The sequence below is a fragment of the Erpetoichthys calabaricus genome, chromosome 10 (genome assembly GCF_900747795.2).
Source record: "Erpetoichthys calabaricus chromosome 10, fErpCal1.3, whole genome shotgun sequence".
Classification (NCBI taxonomy): Eukaryota; Metazoa; Chordata; class Cladistia; order Polypteriformes; family Polypteridae; genus Erpetoichthys; species Erpetoichthys calabaricus.
In genome coordinates this window covers 75,083,873-75,100,565 of record NC_041403.2, presented here as the reverse complement: position 1 = coordinate 75,100,565, position 16,693 = coordinate 75,083,873, and the positions used below count along the sequence as shown (strand labels likewise).

The 16,693-nt window shown below is 39.5% G+C and overlaps 1 protein-coding gene across 6 annotated transcripts in view; it reads left to right on the top strand.

Annotated features, from left to right (window-relative positions):
• Positions 1–16,693, top strand: part of evi5a (ecotropic viral integration site 5a) — a 251,136-nt gene that overhangs the window by 165,972 nt on the left and 68,471 nt on the right. For all 6 annotated transcript variants that reach the window (XM_051932791.1, XM_051932794.1, XM_051932792.1 and 3 more), the window contains 3 exons: positions 4,458–4,592; positions 4,718–4,858; positions 7,680–7,838. In XM_051932791.1, coding sequence (XP_051788751.1) covers positions 4,458–4,592; positions 4,718–4,858; positions 7,680–7,838 — 435 coding nt within the window. The remainder of the gene's footprint in view (positions 1–4,457; positions 4,593–4,717; positions 4,859–7,679; positions 7,839–16,693) is intronic.

Here is a 16,693-nt window from a genome sequence, read left to right as displayed (position 1 = left end):
ATGAAAATAGCTTAAATGATTTTGTCTGATCTGATTAGCAACTGGATATTTAAAACTAATATTGAATGATCTAGTTAAAGGACGACTGGGCTAACTCTCTCGGAAGGAGTGTACTTTCCTTGATTAATTAGTTTCAGTTGTCAAGCTCCAGACAGATCTCTTCTCTGCTATATTTATCAGAAGGTTTCCTGCTGACTGAATGAATACTCTGATTTGTATGCACATTTCCCACGATATAAGAAAGGGTTCATGCTTTCTTAGTTGTTTAGAATAGAGGTTTTCAAAATGTAGGCCCTGGCAGTACTGGCAAGTTTGACCTTTTTATAAAAAAAAAAAAAAAAAAATATGATTTTTAAAGCTTGTCTAAATGGCCTTGCATAGTTTTTAAATAACCATAACTTATAAAATTCTTCAATTGTTGCATAATTTAGACTATATCAACATAGTTATTGCCTAGAGCAGTGGTTCTCAGCCTGCCAAGGACACAAGCAGCTGCCAGGTTGATCTTAGGGAACACCAAAAAAAAAAAAAAAAAAGCATGTGCTTTAAAAGAAATGTTGGTTACACAACAGCTGAACCCGGGTCTCCATGCTCAGTTGCACTTTTAGTTCCACTGTTCTGCCTCACAGTTTTCTTGCCACAAGTCTCCCCTTCTTTCTGTCCAACCTGACCTCTTACATTATTTTCGTGTACACTTCCTGTGCCAGTACTCACATGGGCTTTGAGGTAATAGCTGTCTATCGCGCACCACCTCTTTGAGCTTTTGCATGCCAGGACAATGACTGATCAGGGACCACATGCCAAGGTTGATAGATATTTGAGAAAGAGATCCTCTCAAAAGGTATGTGGTCTCTCTTTTTCTCACCACTTCCACCAAATCCCAGATCACCCCATCACCCCCAAATACAACCCTTTTCCTACACAAGCAGTCTTCACAGTCTCTCTCTCTCTCTCAAGAGTACTCCACTGGTGTTTGGCAGAGATGGCAATAACTAATGGTAGCAAAACATACTTGTGTCTTGATCAGTTTTTATTGTGGAAAATGTGGATGAAACATAGTATGTGTTTCTGCTAAGAAATATTTTAACAAGTTTTCTTTTAATAAATTATTTATTTCAAAAACATTTTCCTTGTGTTTAAAGTTTATACGCTTCATTAATTAGTTGTACATACAGCATCATCAACATTTATTTATATAGCACATTTTCATACAACAATGTAGCTCAAAGTGCTGTACAAGATGACAAAAGAAAGTTACAAGAAGAGAAAAACTTAAGGCAGTACATATTAAAGAATAAATATTAAAACAAAGTAAGGTCACATGCCTGGGAGGACAGCAAAAACAAAGAAAAAAGCTCCAGTTAGGCTGGAGAAAAAGAAAAAAAAATCCACAGGGGTTCCAACACCAGAAGGTCCACCCACCCCCCACTTTGCATTCTACCTAACGTAAAAGTTCCTAAATCAAACCTCTTAGTTTTCATGTATCACTTGATAAGATTTGATGAAGTTGGTCTCTCCACCTTCATTCCAACATCTAAGGGGGGCTGCATGGTGCCTCGATTAGGTGGTGGCGGCGGCGCAGATCACCACCACAGAAAGAAACAGCAGAGAATAGTGGGAATTAGTACAAATAGCAGATCTCTAAAGAATATGATAATTCTGTGCTCATTTAGTCTTTTAATTATATAACTGAAAAGTATCTACAAAAAAGCCAAAAGAAAATAATGAGTTTTTGGTGTTTTTTTTAAAAAGTGTTTTACAGTATTATCCTGACGAATTTCTATAAGTAAAGTATTCCAGATTTTAAGTGTTAACAGTGAAAGGCCACCTCACCACTTCTTTTAAGCTTGCCACCTCCATTTGAAGATCTAAGGTTACGACTTGGAGTGTAGGGGGACAGGAATTCTAAATATTGGACAGAGCGAGATTATTTAAGGCTTTATAAACCACTAGTAGTAGTGTTTTAAAATCAGTTCTGAACGACACAGGTAACCAGTGCAGTGACACTCAAACTATTGATGTGCTCAAATTTTCTTTTTCTAGTTAAGATTCTGGCTACTGTATTATCTAGGAACAATCTGAAATCTAGTGTTTTATGTGTAATGGATTGTACCTAAATCAGATTTACTTAAAAGTTTACTTTAAGATGGACACTGCATTGCCTGAATGTTGCAGGCAGTGTGGTGTAGTGGTTAAGACTTTTAAACTTCAAACCCTGAGGTTGTGGGTTCAAATCCTGCTACTGACACTGTGTGACCATGGGGAAATCACTTAACCTGAATGTGCTCCTCTTAGAAAACCAAAAGAAATGTAACCAGTTGTATTTTAAATGTTATAAGTCACCTTAGATAAAGGTGTCAGCCAAATAAGTACTGTGGGGGAAATAAGTATTTGATCTCATGCTGAATTTGTAAGTTAACCAACTTAGAAAGAAATGAACAGTCTCTAATTTTTATGGTCATTTCATTTTAATGGAGAGAGACGGAATATCAATCAAAAATCCAGAAAAAACACATTACATAAGTTATAAATTGATTTGCATGTAATTGAGAGAAATGAATATTTGATCCCCTTCAACCCAACCAGAATTCTGGCTCCCACAGATTGGCTGTGTGCCCATGTGGTACACCGATTACAATCCATCAATCAATTACAGATACTCCTGATCTCAACTCATTATGTGTATAAAGCACACCTGTCCATGGAATCAATTTCTTCCATTCCAACCTCTCCACCACCATGGGCAAGACCAGAGAGCTGTCAAAGGACGCCAGGGACAAGATTGTAGACCTGCACAAGGCTGGAATGGGCTACAAGACCATCAGCAAGAAGCTTGGTAAGAGGGTGACAACTGTTGGTGTGATTATTTGGAAATGGAAGAAATATAAAATGACCATCAATCGCCCTCCTTCTGGAGTTCCATGCAAGTTCTTGCCTCATGGGGTGAATTTGATCATGAGAAAGTTAAGGAATCAGCCCAAAACTACACGGGAGGAGCTTGTTAATGATCTGAAGAGAATTAGGACCACAGTCACCAAGAACACCACTGGTAATACAAGTTAATTTTGCTAGTGAACATTCAGGCCTGAATACAGATGTTTTATGTTTAACATATATTTGGACTGGAAGATCAAGTTTTAATTAATATGTAAACATGAATGTTATCAACAGTTAAAAAGAGATCCAAATAGACAGTATCAGTTTATAAAACAAGCAAGATACATTTATAGACATTTCAAAAGTTGAGTATCATAATGCAGTACCTGCATTGAAGTTCAGCTTTATGGCTATAAGCATGGCCTGAACCTCCTCCGCATTTAGTGTACATGCAAGACTGACACTGAGCTGAACATCTTAATGGTTTATGGGTATCTAAATAAGTGAAGCAACGAATTTTAAATAAGTATGTTTTTGTTCGGTATGTTATGATTTTGCAGTCAGAGCAGTCCCCTCTGTATTCATTTTAAATCTAACACAGTGCATAAAGATAAAAAAATTAAAAACATGTCTTTAGAATTAGGGTGGAAACTTTTAGAGCATAAAATGTAGGAGGACAAGACTATTTCTAGTCTCATCAAAGACTTGTAAGAACAAACTTATTTAGCAAGGAAAATTCGGATGCTTTTATTCCACAAATATTTTTAGACATTAAGTTAACTAAACTACTGTCTATATTCCAAGTGAGAAAAGTCTGTGCTGTACAGTAGCTTATTCCTTTATTGTTGAAACTGATACATTCTCATAATCCAGTGTGAAATGGTGTTTGCTTGCTTACTTTAGTAGTATGCTTTTGGCTTGCACTTTTCTATCTAATTTGAATCTCAACCCACTTATTTTTTGTTTGAGATCATTTTTGTGAATCAGCAAACATATATACAAGATTTTATGCAAAACTACTTTGTACAGAATGTGATCTAAATTAGAGCTTTTGGGAATGTTGTGTATTAACATAAAGTGCATAAATGACTGTATAATTTGGTGGTAGTATGAATATCAGAACTGCCAACTCATTTTACATTTTCTTTGCTAATGTACGGGAAATTGATTACTCTAAACTCCTCTCTATACATTAAATTTCTTTGAAGAATAACAATTTGCAGTTTTAGACTTGAAACACATATAGCCAGCGACGAAGGAACCTGTTTAAGGGTCTGATGTTCTTTTTTATGTCAATGTGTTTTCATAAAAACAATAATATATTATTTATTTATTTTTGCATAAATCATTTTGTTTAAGCAGTGCTGTGAAAGTTTTTTTTGGTGAACTCTGTACAAATAGAAGATCATGGTTGCAATACAGATGTTTGTATAATATTTTATATTAGATATTAAAAACGGTTCCATATTTTTAACAAGTACTTTTGTATTACAAAACAGCTAAAGGAGGTAATTTTTTTTCTCCTCTAGTCTATTAATCATTTTATTTTACAAAATGTTCTTTTTTTTTTTTTTTGTTAGCACCAGTGTAACCCCCGATATTCAGAAGACTTTGTACTGCAGCTGGAAAAGGAATTGGTTCAGGCGCGACTAAGTGAAGCTGAATCTCGTTGTGCTCTCAAGGATATGCAAGACAAGATTCTAGAGATGGAAAAGGTTGTTACCCTAGAGCATTAAAATATTATATATCTCCTCATTATATTTGTCTGCATCTATGGTATATTTTTTAAACTATTTTTTTAAGCTACCCATTGACTTTGTTTTGCATTTTCTTAAAACAGAGGAACAGTTCCTTGCCTGATGAAAATAACATTGCCAGGTTGCAGGATGAGTTAATAGGAGTGAAACTACGAGAGGCAGAAGCAGTAATGGGTGTGAAGGAAATGCGACAACAGGTCAAAGATTTGGAAGAGCATTGGCAGGTGTGCTGGTCTAAGTACTAATCACTGGTTTTGAAAAAATTCACATAATTCATAAACATCATATTTAGAGTTAAATACATTTGGATTAGGGCTTGACTGTGTTCACAATGTCATATTGTAAATATTTTTTATTATCCATTTAGTTACAGTTTGGTAATAGTATATCTGTCTTGAAAGATAATAAAATGTGGATACCCCTGCCAGGATAGTACATATATGGCAGCTATAGTTCAGCCTTGAGGCTCTTTATAAAAGCATTAAAGTTAATTAATAAAATTGCATTGTCAGGAAACCCTAGTCAAATCACTGCCAAGCCTTACAGTCTAGCTTGTTGTCAGTGCAGCATATAGATGAAGCCGGTAAAAAAAACAAACAAAAAAAAAGTGAGGAACTGTAATGGATTCCTGAATTTCTCCTATAAGAGGCAGAGGAGTGTTTTCGGACAGGACCTCCGTATTTTTATTTGACAATGCCAGCTGTGTTCATCATTTATAGCCACTGCCATTTAGTGGCATATTGAGTGGCGGTGGAGTGATACTTGGAAGATAAACAACGATTCAGTCTAGCCAAGAGGAAGTTGCTACAATGTGTCATGTTATAAAGCAGCAACAACGATTTTTTTTTTTAACTTCTCATTCTTTATGTAAAATGGGCACAGAATATTTTTCAAAATATGTCGTTTTATTTATTGCATTCTACGATCCATTTTTTCATTACCCAGTTGTTTGTGCAAATTCCTAAATATGCTAGGTCAGAACTGTGTACATTATTTGGTATAATACAGATAGCTGGAAATTATATATAAACACACACAGTCTTTTGAAACATGGCACATGCTGTGCTATTCCCGAATCTTTTGGAGGTACAGGTACTGGAGGTATGTTTGGCTATAATGGATGGGGAAGGGTATGTGAAAGGTGTTCTGAAGAGGTATATGGACTAATGCCTCTTCAGGTACAATTCTTCCAAGTGGTCCCACAATCTTTATTCCTGCCAAAAAAAAAATTGACAGGTTTTTGTGTGTTTAAGGGAGACAATATTGTGACAGGGCTTACCTGTAAATAAAAGCAGTTGTTATGTAAAGAAAAAAGCCCATTTAACCTAACATGGTATATTTCAGTAATGAAGAATGAAACCCTTCATGGGTACCTGCAGACAAAAATGGCAATGCATGTAATATAACAATTAAGGAAGATGGTATGTTAGATGAAATGAATCACAAATACAAATCTGCCAGTACAGTTTTAACACTGCTTAATATTTTAACCACAAACCTGTGTGTTTGAAGGGGCACATCTGTTTCAGGTTACTTATGAAATCTTTACCAAGGACTGCAGCAGTGCGACATCTGAAGGCTGGAATATGCAGGAATTTGGTCTCTGTTGCTCAAGGGTGAAGTCAGCGTGTAGGCATTTTTGTCTTGTCCATCATCTTCCCTTCTATTTATTATATAAATGTGGTGAAGAACTGAGGTGCAGTGTGGAATTACCTCCTGTGAAAGCATAAACATAAGATGAAGTTATTAGGATTTTTTTTGTATATACAAATATTCCTCGGGATCTCCTCCACAAGTTGTACTACAGTCCTATAGATGAATGAAGGTAGACTTTATCCAAGGTTGGACTATGTTATCAGTGTTCTCATGTGGAAACCCCAGTGGTCAAGTTGTTTTATGGCATTTCTTTCATCTAAGGGTGTGAACTCCAATGGTAACTGTGCCCTGTTCATTCACGTCCAGTGCACAAAAATTAGGCTACTGACTGTTTACTTTTTTATTGTCCAGTGCAACTCCACACTTAAGGCAAGTTTTAAAGAGTTGCATCAAGCTTGACTGAATCACCACCCTCATCCTTTCATCCCACCTTTGTGACATACCTGTTGCAGTTTCTGATCAGCTTCTTGAAGAGAAAGTTCTGCTAAATGGAACGAAATCTTATTACCAGAATTTGTTTGAACATCAACAGATTCCACGGTTGGCTCTTGTACATCTTGTAGTGACATGTCTTATTCCAGACTACATTGTCTCTTCAAAGATTGAAAAGAGAGAGACAAGTGGAGAAACGCACAATGAATATACAGTATAAACATTTTCAAGAGTTTCCAGCAAATATTGCCCTGTTTACTTTACAGATGCATGCAGTACAGCTTTGGTTTTAAAATATAAATTATTTTACCTTCTCTTTGAGCTGATGTTGCAGGCAAGGCTTAATATGTTCCCAACACAGATAGCCTTGACTATGGTCAATTAAATTAAAGGAGATGGCGTTTATGACTGAAGCCAGAAAGCACTTTTTTACAAAAAAGGTTGTGGGAATCTGGAACAAACTGCCAAGCCATGTAGCTGAAGCAGACACCCTGACAACTATTAAGAAGTTTCTGGATGAGACATTGGGACAGCTTAGCTATTATATTAGCTAAACAAACGAGCCTGTCATTTGTCAAGTTTCTTATGTTCTTATAGTATTGTTTGCTGTGGGCTTGTAAGCAAAATGTTAATTCCTGCTGGTGACTGTTTTTTTAGAGTGCCCTGTGGTTTCACACAAGTTTACTTAGCAACAAAAGCATTTATCGTCTCACTCTCCCTTTTGTTTTCTGTTCTCATGGAGAGCGCAGGGACTGTGCCTTCATCTAGAAAGGGAACATTAAGGGCATGATATGCTCTTTCCTAGTCAGCAGACAGTAAATTTTTTAAACTGGTATAATAATGCATTGTTATAGTTGTTGACAACCTAACATTTGTTTTACTTGACAAATGTTATGTTGATTTAAACTGTTAGAAAGATGTACCTTTTTTAATTATTTAAAATTTTCATGCTTTTAGAGACACCTAGCCAGGACAACAGGGAGGTGGAAGGATTCACCTCGGAAGAATACTATTCAAGAACTACAAGAAGAGCTGATGTCTGTTCGATTCCGGGAAGCTGAGACACAGGCTACTCTTAAAGAATCTAAGCAAAGGCTATTAGAGTTGGAAACACAAGTAAGGAATATGCATATTTTAAAATGTTAATGAGTATTACATGGCTTAAGATGCTATACATTTTTATGTGATTAAAATAATTCTAATTTGCAAATATGTTACTATAAAACCAAGTAACACAAATTAGTGAAACATTTATTGTGTTGTATACTTTTATGGGCACAGTTTATGCTTGAAATGTATTTTAATTAGTATTTGTGTTCCTTAATTTCTTGACGCTTTAGTAAATTTTAACACCCAGGAGCAGCAAATTCAATATATGTTTAAAATACAGTCTCCAATGGGATAGATATGGAAAATATTCAAAGGAACAAAATAAGTGATAATAAAATGAGGCTGATGAAAGTGACACATCATATGACATTCTATAACCTTTTTATTTCATCCATCCACCCATTTTCCAACCCGCTGAATCCAAACACAGGGTCACGGGGGTCTGCGAGAGTAAACCATTTACATGGTTTTCTTAGTGAAAATAAGCTCTTACTAGGATTGTTGACAATTGCTGTATTTTTCAAAGGCCTTTGTAGCTAGACATTTTCCACATATGGCATGATATATGAGAAATATTGTTGAATACACTGCAGTTATAAATTGACTACATGGAAAACAAAAAGACTCCTTAGAGAGAAAGCAGATGAATTCACAGTTTATCTATTCTGCATATTCTGTGTGTGTATGTTTTCTGACATGCTCATGTAGAGCTTGTATGTCTCCTACACAGACAATGTTTATTTTGTATAGCATCTTTTAAGGAGTGTCAGTTGATGTTTGTGTCAACGTACTCACTTTTCATCAGCCCTCATCTGAAATGAAATAAGTAAAATAAAAAAATTGCAGCAAGTTGTTTGCTGTGCTATATTACTTTTGTTTGATTAAAAAGAAGGTACACCCCTTTAAGAGTTTGAGTGACCATTCTTTGTCTGTAGGGTTCTTAGTCTGCTGTTTGATTTCCAGTAATGTCATCTTTTTCCAACATTTATTTCTGTAGCACTTTTTCATGCAAAGAATATACTGTAGGTCAAAGTGCTTTACAAGATGTCTAACAAAGAGTTACAAAAAAAGTTAAATTAGGTAAGAATAATAATAAATAAGTAATAAAATATAAATCGGTACATACTTGCAAAACATAGATGTATAATTAGTATAAAATAGAGTCTGCTATGTAATATTGTAATTTGTCTACTGTGTAAAGATGAATCTTATGGTAAGGTCAGATGGCTGGGGGGGACAGCAAAAAAAAATAAACTGCAGTTAAATTGGAAGAAAAAAAAAATCTGCAGGGTTCCAAGGCCAAAAGACTGCCATGCCCTCACTGAGCATCCTACCTACCATAAATGTTCTTAAGTCATTCCTCATTGTTTACAGGCTTTTTCCTAGAGGATCTGACACAAAGTTCTGTGGACAGCTGAGGCACCTGCCTTTATTTCAGCATTACAAGTGGCTGCACAGTACCTTGCTCAGGTAGTGGAGTTCAAAAATAACACCACAGAAAAAACTGAAAAAGCAAAAGAAAAGTAGTGATTAGTAAAGATTGTAAATTCATGAAGAATATGATTATTCTATGCATGTATTGTCTGTTAGGAGTACAAGTAAAATCTAAATTAAAAAGATGGTTTTTAGGAGTGTTTTTTTTTTTTATGCTCCACAGCATTAGCCTGGCGTGTTTCTGTTGATAAAGTATTTCAGATTGTTGGAACATAACACCAGAAGGCTGCCTCACCAATTCTTTTATACGCACCTCTTGGAATAATGAGCCGACCACTATTAGAAGATACAGTATAAGGTTATGACTTGGAATGTAGGGGCACAGACACCCCAAAATATAGGAAGGGACAAATTATTAAAGACTTTCTTTACCATAAGTAGTATTTTAAAGTTAGTTCTAAAGGACACAGTGTCAAAGAAAAGACAAAGAGCCACAAAAAGGTTTGGGGCAGCCTCCTGTATACTTTAAACCCGGCTGCAAAATGGTAAATTGATTTACACAATTGGTCCTTTAGCAGTCTTCCATGCTCATGTGAGTGACAGGACCCCCCACCACCGCCCAAAACTCAGACCCATCGGGTCGAGCGTTCCACACTGAGAGGTCGTGAACCCGAGAAAGAGCATCGTTGTTGCCGTCGAGGGATCCTTGTCGATGAACAAGCGAAACCACCTGGTGGCCTGCAGATTAGATTCTTTGTGTAGGGCCATCCACTGTAAAGGTGCATGATCTGTAACCAGGGTGAATTCCCGGCCCAAGAGGTAGTACCTCACCTGCGTAATTGCCCATTTGATCGCCAAGGCCTCCCTCTCCACCACCACATACTGTGTCTGGCTTCTCGTTCCAGCAGTTTACAATTCAGGAACATGACGGCATATTCAACACCATCGACGCTCTGGCTCAGCATGGCACCAAGACCTGTGTCCAAAGCGTCCGTCTGGAGAATGAAAGGTAAAGAAAAATTAGGAGCTTTCAAGACTGGTGCTGATGTAAGGGCCTGCTTCAAGTCACCAAATGCAGTGTCTGCCATATCAGTCCATACCACATTGTTTGGGGCTCTCTTCTTTGTCAAATCAGTCAAGGGCGTCGCTCTCTCTGAAAATCGGGGTATCAACCGCTAAGCCAAGAAAGGCTTGGACTTGCTGCTTGGTACTTGGAGAGGGCCATTTCAATATGGCCTCCACTTTGGAGCACTGTGGTTTCACAGTACCCAGGCCCACTAGGTAGTGTAAATATTTGGCTTCGTCCAACCCAAAGAAACATTTCTTTGGGTTAGTCCTAAGTCCTGCCTCACCAAGTGCCTGTAATGCCGCTTGGACCTGGTGTAGGTGTTCCACCCATGTGCCGGAATGGATAACTATGTCATCCAGGTAGGCAGCACTATATGAGTTATGAAGTCGGAGCACTTTATCCACCAGATGTTGGAAAGTCACCGCTGCCACAGGTAACCCAAATGGAAGGACACGATACTGCCAGTGACCGCTAGGGGTGCTAAATGCAGTCTTAGCCTTTGCTGCATCTGTTAAAGGAACCTGCCAGTATCCTTTTGTCATATCAAGATTGGTCAAATATTTAGCCTGTCCTAGCCTCTCAAGGAGGTCGCCCACTCATGGCATTGGATAGGCATCAAATTGGGATACTTGATTAAGTCAACAGAAGTCATTGCAAAACTCTTCAAGGTAAAAGGCATCCCTTGGTCGATCAGGACTTCTTTAGGGATGCCACCTTGTGCAAAGACCCTTACTAACTTCTGTGCGATGGCTTTAGATTGCCCTGTAACTGAGGGTTCCAAGGGTTCTACCAAGTCGACCCTAATTCTTTCAAACAGGACATCAATAAGGGGGATGGGAACGAGAGGAACACAGTCCCTCCAAAGAATTTGTCGCATTTGACACTCCGGGAAATATGTACAAAATCAAAGAATCTCCTCGTTAATTCTCAGCCAATAAAATCAAAGCTTAATCTGCCCCAAACGGCCACCTAGGAGTGGAAATGTGTCACAAACCTGCCACTGGAAGGTCCATGGAATTAGTATCAAATTCCTCACCTCCCCCTTATGCATCTGCTACCCAATATAAAAGTTAATTTTCTAAGACAAAGTGAGGACCTTGTGGCATGGGCCGATGAGTGCGTTGGCCATTGTCCAGAATGACTGCATTCTTTGTGAATTTAAGGGAATCTTCATTCCATTGTTCCCTTTTAAATGAAGCCAGTGTCTCTCTGAACTGTTAATGTAACTGGGAGAGAGGGTCAGGACCGACCTCAAGGGATGTGGTTTCCTCCCCTGCCATCACGGCAATGGCTGATGACGTCTCTGCTCCCGATGGCTCGGGAATTGCTACATCACACTGAGTGGCCACATCTTCTCTCACTGCTGGCTGATTACACAGCATGGAGGCAACTTGAGACGTGTCGTCTCCATTCACAACTAGGCCCAAAATAGGTTTAGGAGTGGAATTTGTTAAACTGCTTTTACTTTTAAACCAGTGCTGCCCAAGAATAAATGGTAATGGTGGATTTGGAAGGACCGAGACAGTTATATTTTTTAGCGATCCTTCATGACTGATGAATCAGGTGGTGGATCTGTACCAATAGGTTTTTCTGTGGACGTAGTTTAGACTGGTTTTAATTCTTAGCCACTGTTGCAGTAACACATGTCAGCGAGCCACAATGGAAATGTTTTATATCTGTTAACAATTCCACATACAGGAGTGGTAATTTCTAGAGGGTTCGTAAGAATACAGCACCCTTCCTTCACGCTCCATTTACATTCCACGTTGTCACCAAGCAGACTGCGCACCTGCGAATCCAGGGACTTTGGTGCTTGCTCCAAGCGGTGATGGGTGGGCCTGTGCTTCAGAATGTGTTCTGTCTGGGTTCGACTAAGGGACGGTTTTGCCCCCTCAAGCCAGCGACGCCGCCTTTACAGTTGCCACAACCATCATAAGCTCAAGCATGGTGGAATATCTTCGTCCCCAGACCGGCTGGGCGAGATGTTCCGGAAGGCTGTTCATGAATACGTAGCAGGCGACCTGCTCCAGTATTTAGTGGGGATTATTTTTTTCTGGCTTTAGCCCATATTGAAAAAGCCTGTGGGTGGTTTGGATGCTCTGGGTCATTTTCCATCTTTTTACCTTATTCACCTGCCGGTCTGGGGCATTCCCACTTTTAGCCAAGGGCTCTGCCTTGGTGGAGAGGGTGGCATTCTCCTTTGAGAGAGCATAATAAGCCTCTTTTGCTTCCCCCATCTGAACCAGCCCAATCCTGCCACCCTGCGCACTCCCCATTGATTCTAGTTCACCCAGTTATGTGTACTGGGGATGGAGCTTACACCTGTCTTTCCAAATCCCGGGACACCCCTCCCACTCGGAAACTCAGGGACGGTACTTTTCCACCTGGATATTAGTGAAGGTTGTTTTCTTCAGGTCCTGCTCCTGGTGGTACTTGGAGCCAGTCATCCTGCCGACCATGCCAGTTGTCAAAGCAAAGACAAAGAGCCACAAAAAGGTTTGAGGCAGCCTCCCATATAATTGAACCTGGCTGCAAAATGATCAATTGATTTGCACAATTGTGCAGAGATTGGAGTCCAAAACAGAACTGACTTGGCTGAGGCAAAGATAGCAGTTGTAAAGGAAGGCTGAGGAAGTGATGTCACCGGGCCCAGAACCAGAAATGACGTTATCAAGGCCAGGCGGAATTTCCCATAACTGGTCTGCAGTGGAAAGAAAGAAAGGATTAGCACAGTCCGCCGCCCCCTGGTCTGGAGTGGAATTACCTTCATTTGAGCCCTTTAGCTGCCTCCCATGCGCACGTGTGTGATGACAGATGATCACTGTTTAACTATGTTAAAACTGGAGAGTTAGAAAGTGAGCTGGGGTATACTTCACATTGCATTTGACTGATTTACATTGGACATCTGTTTTGTGGTCAGGATTGGCAGACAATGAAAAAGGCAAAATGTACATGTTGGGGTGACCCCTTTCAGGATAACTTTGAAACAATAAACTAACCAGTAATTGAAGTAGTACAGAATGTTTCTCTGTATAAAGACAGACAAATTCAATTTCCTTGAAGAATAAGTAGGTAAAATACTGTAGGTTCACAGTTGCTTCACGTAGACAGACATGACGATCACAGTAGATTGTTTTTCCATTATATGTCAGCTCACCTAAAAACATAGATGATAATGGGCTTCTGTATCTGGTTCTGCATTTTAGTGTGATAACAGTTTGAATTTGCTTATATAGTGAGGCTCCTGGGCTTGATTATCCATATTACTAAACGAGAATGGTAAACCGGATATGGACACAGGGACCTGCCCGTGGACGCAAAACACATAGTGCGCAAGTGCCACACAAAGCCCCCCCCAGAGTGAAACGGGAGAGACTACACATGTTCGCAGGCGCCACACAAAGCCCCCACCCCCCCCCCGCACCAGAGCAAAACGGGAGAGAGTACGAACCATCAGAGTAGGAAACAAAGTAAAACGTCATAAAGAGGTTAAAGAACAGGGACAAACACATGGAGAGCAGGTTACAGAACAAAGCCCCCCTCCCCAGAGTAAAACGAGAGAGACTACGAACCGTCTTGACATGCCGCAAGCAGGATAAAGCGAGGTGAGAAATAAAACACACAGTAGGAAACAAAGTAAAACTTTATAAAGGGATTAAAGAACAGGGACGAACACATGGAGAGCGGCTTACAGATGATGAAAACTGGAATGCATCAGCTTCAAAAAAACCTAGGCACGAAACACATACACACCGAGATACAGAATATAAAGGCAGAAACAACGACAGTTAAACGTCCACACTACACAGCGGAGGCGGACCCAGAAGGTGCAGGCGCCTACATCGTGCGTCGGAAGGCATGGTAAAGTACAAAAGGCAAAGGCACCTACACAGCATGGTAAAAACCGACGTAATACGGAAGGCGCAGGCGTCGCTGCCATATTGTGAGTGGCACTAATGCGTGGTCAAGCTGCAGGAGGTGACATAGTAAAACAAGAGGAGTCAACGCCCCGCCCCAGAGTGAAACGGGACACACTACGGAGTCCACAAAGGTTCATACATCAAACCCGAGATGGTACGGACACGTGTCTGAAACCGCGGAAGCAAAACTGTCTCGGCTCCAAAACCAAACAGCTCAACAACTAACACAGCTTCGACACCGAGCCCGCGTGGACAGATCTAATGAACGTGGATGCCTACAACGCGCGTCTCAGACTGCGTAGGCAAAGCAGGCACGGATTCAACACGACACAGCTCGTGTGACCAAGATACAAACACGCGCCTGCCTGGATATAATTAATGAACGCAGGCGCCTACAACGTGCGTCTGAAATGCCGCAGACCAGGCAGGTACTGCTCCAAAAAGAAAGAGCTCGACTAAACGAGATACGAAGTGAAATGGGAAACACTACAGAGTCCGCAGTGCTCCACAATGCACCGCATAATAGTTCGGAAAGAGCTTCGTAGTAACAGTGGGGAGACCCAGAGTGACACGGGCGAATGCTCCGTATTAAACATACGTCATCCTCACACGTCCAAACTATACAGCATAGGTGAATCACATTACAGTGATGCATTATTAAAAGTACGATAAACATCACAGTATCGCAAACAAATGAAAATTATTACTCGAAAAAGGGAAAATATATTCACCACGGACCAGGTGTCATTGAAACAAAAGCAGAATAAAGCGAGATCAGAAATGAAAGACAGAGTAGAAAGCAAAGTAAAACGTCATGAACAGGTTAAACGAGGGGGCCAAACACATGGACAGCAGGTAACAGATAATGAAGACCAGAATTCAAAACCTTCAAAAACAAAAGCTCGACTGACCGAGATACAAACTGAAACGGGAAACACTACGGGGTCAACAGTAATCCACAATGCACCGCATAATAGTACGGACGGAGCTCCATATTAACAGTGGGGGGCCCCAGAGTGACACGGGCGAACGCTCCGTATTAAACGTGCGTCATCCTCACATGTGGCTGCCCAGCGGGCACGGGTTCAAAACGCCGGGGGTAGGCGAGCGAAGCGAGCAGGGGGCAGAGCCCCCTTGTAATATAAACCAACTGCATATGTTGTTGAACTCTTTTTGATAATAGGGAGGCAGGACACTATAGCCAGTCCTTATCACATTTTGTGCAGAGCAGGACTACTATAGCTGGGTTTTTGCTGGGTGTGCCTAGGCTGGACTTGTACTAAGTCAATTTAGACATGTCAGTTTACCTAAAAAACATTTTGGAGAGTTAAGGAAGCTATTGTACCCAGGAAAGTGGCATGCAGATTTGGAGACAGTGTGCATAATATCCATTGTCTGTCATCTCCTTAAGTCTTTTAGTGCTTTTATGTTTGTTGAAATGGTTTTGTGTTCAGTTTTAGATGCATATAAAATTAACACTGTATTTGGTGTACAACCTTTTGTTTGTTTGTTTATTGATCTCATGGAAATTCACTACTCATTTAGTAACTCATACAGTATATATCATGCAGATGTTTTAGTTTTCAATGCCAAAAAACCAATTTTTGTATAGTTATGTCTACTTTGAATAATGTGGTTCCCCTACTTTTGTATTGCATAGATACAGACTGTGTTACAACAGAATTCACATTTATGTGTAGAAATTAACAGGTGTCCACTAGGGGGCAGGGTACCCTCATTAGTAACAAATGTCTCTCAAGGTCTTTTTTGTTTTGTTGCCTAAACTGCTGTTTCCCACATTTTAACCTAGTAGTCCTCTGTACCTACAGTCTTTTGCAATAGCACATTTCATAATCTCTGAATGATTCTTACTTTTAACCTCTTTCATCAAAATTTGCAGGAAAAGCTTATCAAGCCAGATATGGAAAATGTATTCATCCCCATATCCTGTTCTGAAGAAATTATTAAAAGTAAAATATTAATGAAATCATTTAGTGGATTACATACTTGCTTCTTTGCAGTGTGTGGATTATAAGCCTGTACTGTTGCTTTGTGTCATTTCTGCCATGGTTTTTTGGGTTTTCTTTTAGGAGGAGATTTGGGTTTCCTCACACAAACCATAGGCTTGCTGTTGGTCGATTGAGCACACTAGTTTCTCATAGAGCAGGTGCTGTGTTGGGTGTGGAACCCTTGTCATGGCTCTTGTTTTGCACCTGATGCAAGGCGCAAAATAAAAAAAAATTATTCTTGAGATATACATCTTATATTTTTTGTAGTACTTTAAAATTTGTTTTCCTGTGTAAGAACAAAATACTCACTGCTGTTTCTTCAGTTAAGAGATTTTCTGCATTTTCTTAATGTTGCAAGGTTTTTAATTTCATGTACTGTATTTTTTTTTTTGTTTGTTTGTTTGGTTTTGGAATTTTAGTTTGATATCA